The 15,035-nt window shown below is 48.1% G+C and overlaps 2 protein-coding genes across 4 annotated transcripts in view; one reads left to right on the forward strand and one right to left on the reverse strand.

The window, feature by feature from the left end:
• The window catches only part of rps6ka5 (ribosomal protein S6 kinase, polypeptide 5), a 292,840-nt gene extending 291,358 nt beyond the window's left edge, over window positions 1–1,482 (reverse strand). For both annotated transcript variants that reach the window (XM_070879670.1, XM_070879669.1), the window contains exon 1: window positions 1,237–1,482. In XM_070879670.1, the coding sequence (XP_070735771.1) occupies window positions 1,237–1,294 (58 nt within the window). In that variant the 5' untranslated portion in view covers window positions 1,295–1,482. The remainder of the gene's footprint in view (window positions 1–1,236) is intronic.
• A 264-nt stretch (window positions 1,483–1,746) lies between these two features.
• dglucy (D-glutamate cyclase) overlaps window positions 1,747–15,035 on the forward strand; it is a 99,952-nt gene continuing 86,663 nt past the window's right edge. For both annotated transcript variants that reach the window (XM_070879672.1, XM_070879673.1), the window contains exon 1: window positions 1,747–1,943. The gene's annotated coding sequence lies outside the window, so the exon portion shown is untranslated. The remainder of the gene's footprint in view (window positions 1,944–15,035) is intronic.

Here is a 15,035-nt window from a genome sequence, read left to right on the forward strand (position 1 = left end):
TCTATTGCTCATTAGATAAAGCATACACTGTAGAAAAATATTTGGCCAAATAAATAAAATTCTAGCTCTGCACAATTTTGTACAACTGTTCGATAATCGTGCCCCGTCTTTTCTATGAAGTGTTAACTGCTCCCACTACTGTACATTACTGTCTGTTCAGTTTAACTCTCGTCTCCTCCCACTTATTTTATAGCTTCACAAATGCATTCGATTTTTTTTTTAAATTGAAACGTGCTTCAATTGCGGCAAAATAGAAAAATATACAAGGACTTTACTTTGGACGAGGAAATGCTCCCACCAGATTTTTTTTTAAATGCAATAGCTATGTACATTAAGTTCATTCGATTCTACAAAAATACTTCGCGAGCCTAGTTATTATTTAAAATGTGATGTCGCTTCATAATAAAAATTAAATCCAGCCTCGTTCTGCTATTCTGAGACATGCAACAAATATAAATCTGTTTGGACACATTCCCTCAACATACCTCCTATGACTAAAAATAAATGCATTTTCTGAGTTACCAGAAATAATCATTTGCAGACGATGTAAGCATGGTCAACTCCATACAACAACAAATAATTGTTCCGACTGGAAAGGGAGGCAGTATCTTTGGGGGTCCATCATTATTAATTCCAGCAGTGGGAACAATTGCGGCTTACTTCCCTTCTCCACCCCCGGAAAGATTACAACAACAGAAGAGGGCTTTCGCAAAATTCTAGTTCCTACGACTTTTAATGCAACTGAACATGAGAGAGACATACCACGCAAAACGACTGCACACGTCCTTACACAACACCTCCCCGTTGCAAACACACTTCTTTTAAAAAAAAAACAAATGGAGCAACAATAAAATGGATATGCTATCAAGTACAGTAATGGCATTTCATAATCTCAATCTAAACGGCGAACGAAAAAAAGACACACCACACACACGCCAATTACCAAAATCGGTGCCGACAATAAAGATCGCGTTATCATGCGTCTGCAAGCATCCAGCTTGCATTTGTTGAAAATGATGCATTTTTTTTTTTGCAGCTGCAGACAACTGCAAACTTTCCACTCTGCAAAAAAGATTTTAAAATGCAATACGTTTTCAAAAGGTGCATTGATAACCGTGCACGCTGTTTTATCCGCGGAGACGTTACGAAGGGGGACTTTAGCGAGGGAGGATATTGGCTGGGCAGGGTTTAAAAACTCCCGTTAGCGCTTGCTCCGGGCCAGGCTCGCGCTCTTACCGTTCTTCAGCTCGTGTTCAACTGTAAACATGTCACCTTCGCCAGACCCTTCTTCCATATTTAGAATTATCACACGGCGACGACAAAACCCTAGTATTTGAAATACACAAGGCGGGTGGGCGCTTTTTTCCCCTCAAATAAATATTTATATATATGTATATATTTTTAAAACACGATTTTCAGATCTCCTCACAGGACACGCACAAATCTTCGCTCTCCCATTGACGGCTGCCGCTACTACTACGCTGGCCGTCAACCGAACTTGACAGCGCGAGCTGATCGGACCAGGCCCCGCCCACCCTGTGCGCGCGATTGGTCGGAGGCGCGGCGGTCGGTGGGTGCGCCCTTCGGAGTTGCCAGCCACCATTGGAGGAGAGGGATATCAATCAGCCGCTGGGGCGGGTGTCAGTTCCAGTTATCAGCTTTGGATTGGCCAGCGACGACGGCGGTTTCCCTCCCTCCTCCCCCCCCCCCTGATGTTTGGAGGAAAGCTCGGACACGACCAATCGATCGTCGATTAGGTTGTCCCTCCCGCCGCCGAGGGCGCGGAAAGCAAGCCCTTGAAGGGACGCCATCTTAAAGGGGAAACAAATGTTTGGCACATCTTTCATCCCCCCCCGCCCCAGACCTTGTGTACTCTTTAAGTAGACAGAGAGAAAGTGTTCCCATTGGCGAAAGGGTCGATAACAAGAGGACACAAATTTAAGGTAATTGGCAAAAGGCGACATGAGGTTAAACTTATTTTACGCAACGAATGGTTCGGATCTGGAACGTTCTACCTGAGAGGGTCGTGGAGGCAGACTCAGTCGTGGCTTTCAAAAGGGAATTGGATAAGTACCTGAAGGAAAAAAAGCATTGCAGGACTGCGGGGAAAGGGCGGGGGAATGGGATTGGCTGAAGTGCTCTTTCTGTGCTGTAACCATTCTATGATTTTAAGTGCCAGCCATGGCTCGGTGGGTAGCACTCTCGCTTCTGGGTCAGAAGGTTGAGCACAAAGATCTAGGCTGACACTCTTCAGTGTGGTGCTGCACTGCCGGAGGTGCCACCTTTCGGCTGAGACATTAAACCGAGGCCCTGTCTGCCCTCTCACTCTCTCTCTCACTCTCTCTCTCTCTCTCTCTCAGGTGGACGCAAAAGATCCACAGCTACTATTTCAAAGAAGAGCAGACAAGTTATCCTTGGTGTCCTATGCCAATATTTATCCCTCAATCAACATAACAAAAACAGTACATTATCACATCGCTGTTTGTGGGAGCTTGCTGTGTGCAAATTGGCTGCCACGTTTCCTACATTGCAACAGTGACTACACTTCAAAAAGTACTTCATTGGCTGTAAAGCACTTCAAGACAGCTGGTGGTCGTGAAAAGCGCTATATAAATTTAAGTCTTTTTTTCTTGTCTTCCTCCCTCCCCCCCCCCCAAAGACGACACTGCTAATTATAATTGATAATTCTGTACAGTGTGAGCAGGAATTCCCAATTTCGTGAAAATTCCAGACCAGAATTTACAGCAGTGTCAATCACAGCAGGAGAGACATAAGGGCCCAAGTTTCCACATGATTTGCGCCTGATTTTTAGGAGCAACTGGTGGAGAACGGACTATCTTAGAAATCGCAATTCTCCACATTTTTCTTTCTGCAGTTCTAGTCAGTTAGAACAGTTCCACTTTGGAACAGAATTTTTTCTTCAAAAGGGGGCGTGTCCGGCCACTGACGCCTGATTTCAAAGTTTCCACAGTGAAAACGTACTCCAAACTAACTTCGAATGGAGCAATTGAAGATTTTTGTAGAACTGTAAAAACCTGTTCTACACATAAAAAAATCAGGCGCAGGTTACAGAATCGCAGGATAGCACAGATGAATACGTGGCTTGAGCAGTGGTGCAGCAGGGAGGGATTCAAATTCGTGGGGCATTGGAACAGGTTCTGGGGGAGGTGGGACCATTACAAACCGGACGGTCTGCACTTGGGCAGGAACGGAACCAATGTCCTAGGGGGAGTGTTTGCTAGTGCTGTTGGTGAGGAGTTAAACTAATATGGCAGGGGGATGGGAACCAATACAGGGAGACAGAGGGAAACAAAAAGGAGACAAAAACAAAAGACAGAAAAGAGATGAGTAAAAGTGGAGGGCAGAGAAACCAAAGGCAAGAAACAAAAAGGGCCACTGAATATAAAAGGGCTGCAGGAGGGGTCAAAACTAAAAGTCATGGTTTAAAAACTAGGATGAAAACACTCTACCTAAATGCACGCAGCATTAGAAATGAAGTAAATGAGTTGACGGCACAAATCATTACAAATGGGTATGATTTGGTGGCCATTACAGAGACATGGTTGCAAGGTGGCCAGGACTGGGAATTAAACGTACAGGGGTATCTGACGATTCGGAAAGATAGGCAGGAAGGGAAGGGAGGTGGGGTAGCTCTGTTAATAAAAGATGATATCAGGGCAGTTGTGAGGGATGATATTGGCTCCAATGAACAAAATGTTGAATCATTGTGGGTGGAGATTAGAGATAGTAAGGGGAAAATGTCACTGGTCGGCGTAGTTTATAGGCCCCCAAATAATAACTTCATGGTGGGGCGGGCAATAATCAAGGGAATAATGGAGGCATGTGAAAAAGGAACGGCAGTAGTTATGGGGGATTTTAACCTACATATCGATTGGTCAAATCAAATCGCAGGGGGTAGCCTGGAGGAGGAATTCATAGAATGCATACGGGATTGTTTCTTAGAACAGTATGTAACAGAGCCTACAAGGGAGCAAGCCATCTTAGATCTGGTCCTGTGTAACGAGACAGGAAAAATAAACGATCTCCTCGTAAAAGATCCTCGGAATGAGTGATCACAATATGGTTGAATTTGTAATACAGATTGAGGATGAGGAAGTTGTGTCAGAAACGAGCGTACTATGCTTAAACAAAGGGAACTACAGTGGGATGAGGGCAGAGTTGGCTAAAGTAGACTGGAAACAAGGACTAAACGGTAGCACAATTGAGGAACAGTGGAGGACTTTTAAGGAGCTCTTTCATAATGCGCAACAAAAATATATTCCAGTGAAAAAGAAGGGCGGCAAGAGAAAAGATAACCAGCCGTGGATAACTAAGGAAATAAAGGAAAGTATCAAATCAAAGACCAATGCGTATAAGGTGGCCAAGGTTAGTGGGAAACTAGAGGATTGGGAAGATTTTAAGCAACAGCAAAGAATGACTAAAAAAGCAATAAAGAAAGGGAAGATAGATTACGAAGGTAAACTTGCGCAAAACATAAAAACAGATAGTCAAAGCTTTTACAGATATATAAAACGGAAAAGAATGACTAAAGTAAATGTTGGTCCCTTAGAAGATGAAAAGGGGGATTTAATAATGGGAAATGTGGAAATGGCTGAGACCTCAAACAATTATTTTGCTTCCGTCTTCACAGTGGAAGACACAAAAACCATGCCAAAAATTACTGGTCATAGGAATGTGGGAAGGGAGGACCTTGAGATGATCACTATCACTAGGGAGGTAGTGCTGGACAGACTAATGGGACTCAAGGTAGACAAGTCCCCTGGTCCTGATGAAATGCATCCCAGGATATTAAAAGAGATGGCGGAAGTTATAGCAGATGCATTTGTTATAATCTACCAAAATTCTCTGGACTCTGGGGAGGTACCAGCGGATTGGAGAGCAGCTAATGTAACGCCTCTGTTTAAAAAAGGGGGCAGGCAAAAGGCAGGTAACTATAGGCCGGTTAGTTTAACATCTGTAGTGGGGAAAATGCTTGAAACTATCATTAAGGAAGAAATAGCGGGACATCTGGATAGGAATAGTGCAATCAAGCAGACGCAGCATGGATTCATGAAAGGGAAATCATGTTTCACTAACTTACTGGAATTCTTTGAGGATATAACGAGCATGGTGGATAGAGGTGTACCGATGGATGTGGTGTATTTAGATTTCCAAAAGGCATTCGATAAGGTGCCACACAAAAGGTTACTGCAGAAGATAAAGGTACGCGGAGTCAGAGGAAATGTATTAGCATGGATAGAGAATTGGCTGGCGAACAGAAAGCAGAGAGTCGGGATAAATGGGTCCTTTTCCGGTTGGAAATTAGTGGTGTGCCACAGGGATCAGTGCTGGGACCACAACTGTTTACAATATACATAGATGACCTAAAGGAGGGGACAGAGTGTAGTGCAACAAAATTTGCAGATGATACTAAGATTAGTGGGAAAGCTGGTTGTGTAGAGGACTCAGAGAGGCTGCAAGGAGATTTGGATAGGTTAAGCGAATGGGCTAAGGTTTGGCAGATGGAATACAATGTCGGAAAGTGTGAGGTCATCCACCTTGGGGGAAAAAAACAGTAAAAGGGAATATTATTTGAATGGAGAGAAATTACAACATGCTGTGGTGCAGAGGGACCTGGGGGTCCTTGTGCATGAAGGTTAGTTTGCAGGTGCAGCAGGTAATCAGGAAGGCAAATGGAATGTTGGCCTTCATTTTGAAAGGAATGGAGTACAAAAGCAGGGAGGTGTTGCTGCAACAGTATAAGGTATTGGTAAGGCCGCACCTGGAGTACTGCGTGCAGTTTTGGTCACCTTACTTAAGGAAGGATATACTAGCTTTGGAAGGGGTACAGAGACGATTCACTAGGCTGATTCGAGAAATGAGGGGGTTACCTTATAGATTGAGTAGACTGGGTCTTTACTCCTTGGAGTTCAGAAGGATGAGGGGTGATCTTATAGAAACATTTAAAATCATGAAAGGGATAGACAAGATAGAGGCAGAGAGGTTGTTTCCATTGGTGGGGGAGACTAGAACTAGGGGGCACAGCCTCAAAATACGGAGGAGCCAATTTGAAACCGAGTTGAGAAAGAATTTCTTCTCCCAGAGGGTTGTGAATCTGTGGAATTCTCTGCCCAAGGAAGCAGTTGAGGCTGGCTCATTGAATGTTTTCAATCAAAGATAGATTTTTAAGCAATAAGGGAATTAAGGGTTACGGGGACAGGGCGGGTAAGTGGAGCTGAGTCCACGACCAGATCAGCCATGATCTTATTGAATGGCGGAGCAGGTTCGAGGGGCTAGATGGCCTACTCCTGTTCCTAATTCTTATGTTCTTATGTTACAAATTAGGTGTCCAGAACGAGATAGGGGGGGAAGGGAAGTCATTAAATTCTATAATAAATCCTTATTTATACTTATACAAATATTGTACAAATAAATCCAACCTGAATAAACATTTATAAGCAAAGAAAAGATTAAATAAACGATCTTCCTACCTGTGTGAAAGTGCTTCAGGCAGGCCTTTCGGGACCGAAGGCTGAAAGGGCCGGCCCAAGACTTCGGGCAGGGCCCGTCCCCAGCACCAGATTTACAGGTAGGTGGCGTTGGGTCGGCGGGGAGGGAGGGAGAGAAAGAGAGAGAGAGAGAGAGAGAGAGAGTGGGGGGGGGGGGGGGGGGAGGGGGAGGTCAGGTCGGATGCAGTACGGGGGGTGGGGGTCGGGTCCAGTGTGGGGGGCGGGGGTCGGGTCGGGGGGTGGGAGAGCGGGTCGGGTCGGGTGCAGTCTGGGGGGGGGGGGCGGGAGTTGGATCCGGTCCGGGGGGTGGGGGGCAGCGGGAATCGGGTCGGGGGGGGGGCGGGACGGGAGCGGGGGTCGGGTCCGGAGGCGGGGGGGGGAATGGGAGTCGGGTCGGGTCCAGTCGGGGGGGGGAGCGGGAGTCGGATCGGGTCCAGTCGGGGGGGGGGCGCGGGAATCGGGTCGGGTCCAGTCGGGGCGGGGGGGGGGGGAGCGGGAATCGGATCGGGTCCGGAGGCGGGGGGGGGGGGAGTGGGAGTCGGGTCAGGTCCAGTCCGGGGTGGGGGGGGTGCGGGTGTCAGGTCCGGTCCGGAGGCAAGGGGGGAGCGGGTGTCGGGTCTGGTCGGGGGCGGGGGGAGCAGGAGCTGGCCGTGGGAGGAGCCTTATTCACGCAGCCCCAGTGAGGCCGTTCGGCCAGGGCTAGGGGCTGCGTGCTTCAGCCCCTCCCACACAGTTTCGGGCGCCTGGAGCTACTACACTTGCGTGCCCACTGTAGCGCGCATGTGCAGAGGTCCCGGCACTGTTTTCAGTGCAGGGACCTGGCTCCGCCCCCCCACAGCTTGTGCTGCGCTGCGCCGAGGGCCAGAGGACCTGCAGGGAGGTGGAGAATACGGAGGATTTTTTTAGGCGCACTTTGTGGCGCGAAAAATGGGCGTCCAGGTCGGGACTGCGCCGTACTAGGCGCGTGTGGAAACTTGGGCCCAATGAGTGGTGCTTTAGGGGAAGGGGGGGTGGGCTAGTCTGCACTGAATTTGGTCACGGACAGCATGCTGACTACATGCATCGAGCTCGTCCCGCCGACAACTTAGCATCAATATTGCTGCTATGCACTACACTAGAACCTTTGGCAACTCTGGACACTAGGGGGCCGAAATGAATGCCTAACCGCCCACTGCCGCCAACATTCCTCAGGTCGAACAGCCCAGAGCCACTTTCATCGTGGCCTGGAGTGGATGGGAGGGGACAGCCGCCGGGAAGCGCCCGCCAACATTAGCGGACGGCTGATGCGGGTAAATAGACTCCCACCTGCCAAGATGCCATATTCATGCGGGCAGGTGGACCGCTGAGTGCAGGCAACTCTGTCCTCAACGGTAAGTGTGAAGATGCTGTGAAAAAGGTAAGTGAAGTTTATTTAAATTGTTTCTTTACAGGTACTTACCTGGATGGTTTCCCCTGAAGGTCGTCAGATGTTTTTTTTTTGTTTTTGATGCTTTTTATTTTTAATTCTTCGACCTTCCGTGGTCCCGACTCCATCCTCGGTGGCACTTAGGTGGCAAGCGCCTTTGCCGCCGAGATTGAGAGCTCTTGCTGGCTGCCACACAGATCGGCGGCATACGTTGCAGATTTGCCGCTCGCCGACCTTCAAGGGGCCTGGGTGATGAAAACCAATCCAGAGAACAATCAGGGACCTCAGTGGTCCTTTGGGCGGGCGGCGGCCCTCATCAAATTCGGGCCCTAGGTTATTTTGGTTAGTGAACCATATGAAAGAAAAAAGCTCATCAGCGAGGCACAAAGGGAAGATACAAGCCAGGAACAGTGGCAGGAGACGGGGAAGGCAGAGGAGAAATTATGGCTTTGAGGGGTAGGGATTGAAGGAGGCGGGGTAAAGAGGAAAGAAATGAAAGGTAGAACTGGATGACAGGAAAGGGAAGAGACAGGAGAGAAGGGCCCGAGAGGAGCCAAGAGAGAGATAAAAATAAGAGATTGAAGTACTGGGCTCGGGATAGAGTGGCAGTCAAAGCGTGCATGTGAATGGACACAGAGAACGGACAAGGGCTCAAACACCTAGGGCTAGAATTGTTATGTATGTAACTCTTGGCAACCTGTATCACACCACCACCTGTTGGAGTCCCAAGGGATCCCAGCATCTCTTGGGAGCACTGTATATAAGCAGGTCTCCCACGCTGTACCAGCACTCTGGAGTTTAATTACTTACTCATTGCATACAGTACTCAGTTGTATCCTTTATTATGAGCGTAACAATTGTCGACAAGGTAACGAACGACCACGCGAAAATGCAAAGAACTGTTGGTATCTTGGAGAAATTCTCAGAAGGGGACGATTGGGAGGCCTTCATGGAGTGACTCGACCAATACTTCATGTCCAACGAGCTGGAAGGGGACGAGAACGGTGCCAAACGAAAGGCGATCCTCCTTACTGTCTGTGGGGCAACAACCTATGGCCTCATGAAGAATCTTCTAGCTCCGGTGAAACCAACAATCAAATCCTATGAAGAATTGTGTACGCTGGTCCGGGAGCACCTAAATCCAAAGGAAAGCGTTTTGATCGCGAGGCATCGGTTCTACACATGTCAACAGTCGGAGGGCCAGGAAGTGGCGAGCTACGTCGCCAAACTAAGGCGCCTTGCAGGACATTGCAAATTCGATGGATTCCTTGAACAATTGCGAAGAGACTTTTTTGTGCTTGGCATTGGCCATGAGGTTATACTCGCAAGCTATTGACTGTTGAAACACTGAATCTGAGCAAAGCCATAACGATAGCCCAGGCATTTATGTGCACCAGCGATAACACCAAACAAATTTCGCCGCATAAAGAGGTTTCGGCTAGTACTGTACACAAAATAACGTAATTTTTAAGCAGGAATGCATATGGCAGAACCTACACACCAGCAGCTGCATGACCTCAGATGACCCAGAGTCCGCCATCAATTGTTAATGCGAGGCAATTAACATCTTGTTAGCGCTATGGAGGTGATCATCGGGCCCATCAATGCTGCTTCAAACACTATGCGTGCAAAGGCTGTAGAATAATGGGAGACCTCCAGCGAATGTGCAGACGAGCTGCAAACCACCACGTTGCAGAAGAAGATTGATCCATGGTGGATCAGGCTGAACTAGAGACTCGAACCGAGGAGGCAGAAGTGTACAGGGTACACACCTTCACCACGAAATGTCCACCGATCATGTTAAAAGTTGAACTGGATGGAATTCCAGTATCCATGGAACTGGACACGGGTGCGAGTCAGTCTATAATGAGCAAAAAAGCCTTCGACAGGCTGTGGAGCAACAAGGCACACAGCCCCAAACTTTAACCCCATTCACACCAAGCTAAGAACTTACGCCAAAGAGCTAATCCCTGTTATTGGCAGCGCAGAAGTAAAAGTCTCCTATGATGGAGCAGTGCGCACAAACTCCCACACTGGATTGTGCCAGGGGGTGGCCCCACACTGTTCGGCATAAGCTGACTGGGGAAAATCCACTGGAACTGGAACGACATCTGAGTGCTTTCGTCCGTCGACGTCGCCTCTGAGCAGATTCCCGTAGTTGTTTGAGCCAGGCATTGGAAGTTTCTCAGGGGTGAAGGTGCAGATCCACTTGGTTCCCGGTACACGGCCCATCCACCACAAGGCACAGGCGGTACCATATATGATGCGAGAGAAAGTGGAAATTGAGCTGGACAGGCTGCAGCAAGAAGGCACCATCGCGCTGGTGGAGTTCAACGAGTGGGCCAATCCGATTGTTCCGGTTCTCAAAGGCAACGGCACAGTCAGAATTTGTGTGGACTATAAAGTAACGATTAACCGTTACCAGACCAGACCAGTACCCGCTACCCAAGGCAAACGACATATTTGCGACCCTGCCTGGAGGAAAGACATTCACCAAGTTGGACCTGACCTTGGCCTACATGACGCAGGAGCTGGAGGAATCTTCGAAAGGCCTCACCTGCATCAACACGCACAAACATGTTCATCTATAAAAGATGCCCGTTTGGGATTCGTTCAGCCGCGGCAATTTTCCAATGGAACATGGAGAGCCTGCTAAAGTCGGTTCCTCACACCGTGGTTTTCCAGGACAACATACTGGTCACAGGTCAGGAAATCATCGAACACTTGAAGAATCTGAAAGAGGTTCTAAGTTGACTAGATTGTGTGGGACTCGGGTTGAAACGCTCGAACTGTGTTTTTCTGGCGCCAGAGGTCGAGTTCTTAGGAAGAAGAATTGCGGCAGACGGCATCAGACGCACCAACGCCAAGACGGAGGCCATCAAAAACACGCCGAGACCATAACATGACGGAGCTGCGGTCATTCCTGGGACTCCTCAACTATTTCAGTAATTTCCTACCCGAGTTAAACACCTTGCTAGAACTCCAACATGTGCTAATGTGCAAGGAAGACGACTGGGCATGGGGGAAATCACAAGAGGCTGCTTTTGAGAAAGCCAGAAATCTGTTATGTTCCAACAAACCGCTTGTTCTGTATAATCCATGTAAGCGATTAATGCTAGCTTGCGATGCTTCGTCATACGGGGTCAGGTGTGTGTTACAACAGGCTAACGAATCGGGGACATTGCAACCGGTCGCCTATGCGTCCAGGAGTCTGCCCAAGGCCGCAAGGGCCTACAGCATGATTCGGATTTAGTCATGCGTGCGCCAATGCAACACTTGCTCTCAACTGAGCAATGCACCCAGAGAGGCACCGCTAAGTTTGTGGTCGTGGCCCTCCAAACCGTGGTCTAGGATCCATGTTGACTTTGCGGGCCCATTTCTAGCCAAAATGTTCTTGGTTGTTGTGGACACATATTCAAAATGGATTGAATGTATAATAATGTCTGTAAGCACGTCCACCGCCACCATCGAAAGTCTACGAGCCATGTTTGCCACACACGGCCTGCCGGATGTCCTTGTCGGCGACAATGGGCCGTGTTTCACCAGTGCCGAATTGAAGGAATTCATGACCCGCAATGGGATCACATCTGCCCCGTTCAAGCCCGCATCCGATGGCCAGGCAGGACGGGCAGTTCAAACCGTCAAGCAAAGCTTGAAATGTGTGTCGGAAGGCTCCCTGCAGACCCCGAGTCCTGCTCGCAACCGCACCAGACCCCACTCGCTCACCGAGGTTCCTCCAGCCGAGCGGCTCATGAAAAGGGCGCTCAAAACAAGGCTCTCTCTTGTCCACCCCGATCTCCATGATCACATCGAGGACAGGTGGCATCAACAAAGCATATACCACGATCGCGCAAACTTGTCACGCGATATTGAAGTCAATGACCCTGTATTTGTACTCAACTATGGACATGGTCCCAAATGGCTTGCTTGCACGGTCATAGCCAAAGAAGGAAGTAGGGTGCTTCAGATCAAATTGGCCAATGGACTAACGTGCAGAAAGCATTTGGACCAAACCAAATTGCGGTTCACAAACATCTACGAGCAACCCGAAGAGGACACCACCAACTTCGACCCTCCAACACACACACAAGTGGCAACCGACATCATAGTTGACCACGAAGCCGAACTCAGCAGCCCGGCAAGGCCAGCAGCCCAGCGAAGAACCAATCATCTCACCCACACCTGCATTTGTACCGAGACAATTGACAAGGGAGTAAAAAGCCCCAGATCGTCTCACCCTGTAAATAAGTATACTATTGACTTTGGGAGGGAGTGATGTTATGTATGTAACCCATGGCAACCTGTATCACACCACCACCAGAGGGCCTACCTGTTTGAGTGTATATAAGCAGGCCTCCCACGCTGTACCAGCACTCTGGAGTTTAATTAAAGGAGCTAAGGTCACACTTACACATTGCATACAGTACTCAGTTGTATCCTTTATTATGACTGTAACAAGAACCTCCACTTTTTTTGCATGCTTAACGCCCACTTTACCACTGAACTGACGCATATAGCCCAATTTGGCAGAAAATGGAAACTGGCGGGCATTTTTTGGAAACTTATCGCCGAACGTTATTTTCCCCATGTGCTTAACGTTGAGAAAAAATATTACCGCTTGCCCACTTTTTTTGGGCGGAATCAGCAGAATGGGTGAATTCAACGCCCATAATATCGTCCAGCGTTACTTTCTGCATGGATTTAATGCCGACATTCAATATTAACGCCCACCCACTTTTTTTTCGTCATAAAGAGAATATTTACCGAAACTAGCGGCCATGCGATCGCCCAGCGTCAATTTCACCACCTCGCGCACACATTGCCCACAATATTGCTAGCCAAAAAAAACGGTCATAAAAAGTGGAACTAACCGGAACTAATCACAGCGTTATGGATGCCATGTTCTTAATTTATTGCAAAGGGGATAGAGTATAAAAGCAGGGAAGTCTTGCTACAGCTATACAAGGTTTTGGTGAGCCAACACCTGGAATACTGCGTGCAGTTTTGGTTTCCATATTTATGAAAGAATATACTTGCTTTGGAGGCAGTTCAGAGAAGGTTGATTCCGGGGATGAGGGGGTTGACTTATGAGGAAAGGTTGAGTAGGTTGGGCCTCTACTCATTGGAATTCAGAAGAATGAGAGGTGATCTTATCGAAACGTGTAAGATTATGAGGGGGCTTGACAAGGTGGATGCAGAGAGAATGTTTCCACTGATGGGGAGACTAGAACTAGAGGGCATGTTCTTAGAATAAGGGGCCACCCATTTAGAACTGAGATGAGGAGAAATTTCTTCTCTCAAGGTTGTAAATCTGTGGAATTCGCTGCCTCAGAGCTGTGGAAGCTGGAACATTGAATAAATTTAGGACAGAAATAGACAGTTTCTTAAACGATAAGGGGTTACGGGGAGCAGGTGGGGAAGTGGAGGTGAGTCCATGATCAGATCAGCCATGATCTTATTGAATGGCGGAGCAGGCTCGAGGGGCCGTATGGCCTATTCCTGTTCCTATTTCTTATGTTCTTTTGTTTTTATGTTCTCATATTTCTCATGTTCTTACGTTCTTTTTAAATGGGATATGGGGAAAGAGAGTGTGCACTTCGTATTGGGCGAACCTTACAGGCGGTTGAAGGTTTCTCAGTTGCCTGATTATAATATGTGTCTGACGGGGTAGATACCAATTTTCCCACTAAGTTTCACAGCCGTGTGGCCGCACAGTCCTCTGCAAGATCCTGCGTAGGCCACTCACCAGCTTTTGCATTGTAGATATTGCAGATGCTCAAATATTTGAATGGGCCGCACACTGGGGGAGGCAGGCCACGCAGGGGGCAGTGCAGCATACATACACACACGCGCACGTACACACACACACATACACACGTGTATATACACACACACACCCATATCCTCATCATCATAGGCGACCCCTCGAACGAGGATGACGTGCTTCCAAACCGAAAGGGATGAGTTCAAAGATGTTTCAATGAAGGACCCGTTATTCCAGTCCTGAACTCCAATTGAATGGGTGGAAGATGCCTGTGCGTGGATTTTTTTACTGTGTGGTGTCTGTTGCATATCAGCCACCACATGGGCTTGACAGAGTTAGGTCTTTATCCAGTGGTAAAGGTTAAGTAGGACGACTGGAGACCTGCTCTGCTGCATGGACCTAGTGCGCACACATATCGCAGTTTGGGCTGGCCCGTGCTGCCCCTGGATCCTCGGCTCTTCTGGACCCCATACCCTCATTTGCCATACCTCCGCCACGATCTCTCGCTACTCCTCCGCCATAAACATTCGCCGCACCTCCACCACGATCTCGCGCTACATCTCAGCCACGATCACTCATCGCTCCTCTGCCCCAAACGTTCACCGCACCTCCGTCACGATCTCTCGCTACATCTCAACCACAATCTCTCATCGCTCCTCTGCCCCAAACATTTGCCGCACTACCACCACAATCTCTCGCTGCTCATCCGTCCCGACCTTCCCGCTATTCTGCTGTACCTGGGCCCCGCCGATATTCCTGCCCACACTCCAGAGGGCGACCTGCGTTTTGATGACGTCACCCAGTCGCCCACCTCGAAATCGTCGCACACTTGGAACGGCTCGCGAGCTTACTGTGTGCAAATCAGCAGCCGCGCTTCCTACATTACAATATTCAAAAGTGCATCATTGGCTGTAATGATCTTTGTAATGACACTATAGAAATGCAAGTTCTATTCTTTAACTGAAGAAAAGACTCTTAATAAATACTTATGACACGTGAAAGAAAGAAATCTCACAAAGTGTAGTGGGTTGTAATGAAAACTGCAGGATACCCAACATTTCATATACACATATACATATACACACCCATATCCACACACACAAGCGCATGTGCATACACACTTACACACACATACATGCACACATTTACACATAGACATACACATACATATAAATACACACACACACATATACGCACATATGTACATCCCTGTCTGGTTTAAAAATAAAACGGGGAAGGGGCTCAACCGTGGCTAACAAGGGAAATTAGGGATAGTGTTAAATCCAAAGAAGATGCATATAAATTGGCCAGAAAAAGCGGCAAACATGAGGACTGGGAGAAACTTAGAATTCAACAG

Source organism: Pristiophorus japonicus, chromosome 4, assembly GCF_044704955.1.
Source record: "Pristiophorus japonicus isolate sPriJap1 chromosome 4, sPriJap1.hap1, whole genome shotgun sequence".
Taxonomy (NCBI): Eukaryota; Metazoa; Chordata; class Chondrichthyes; family Pristiophoridae; genus Pristiophorus; species Pristiophorus japonicus.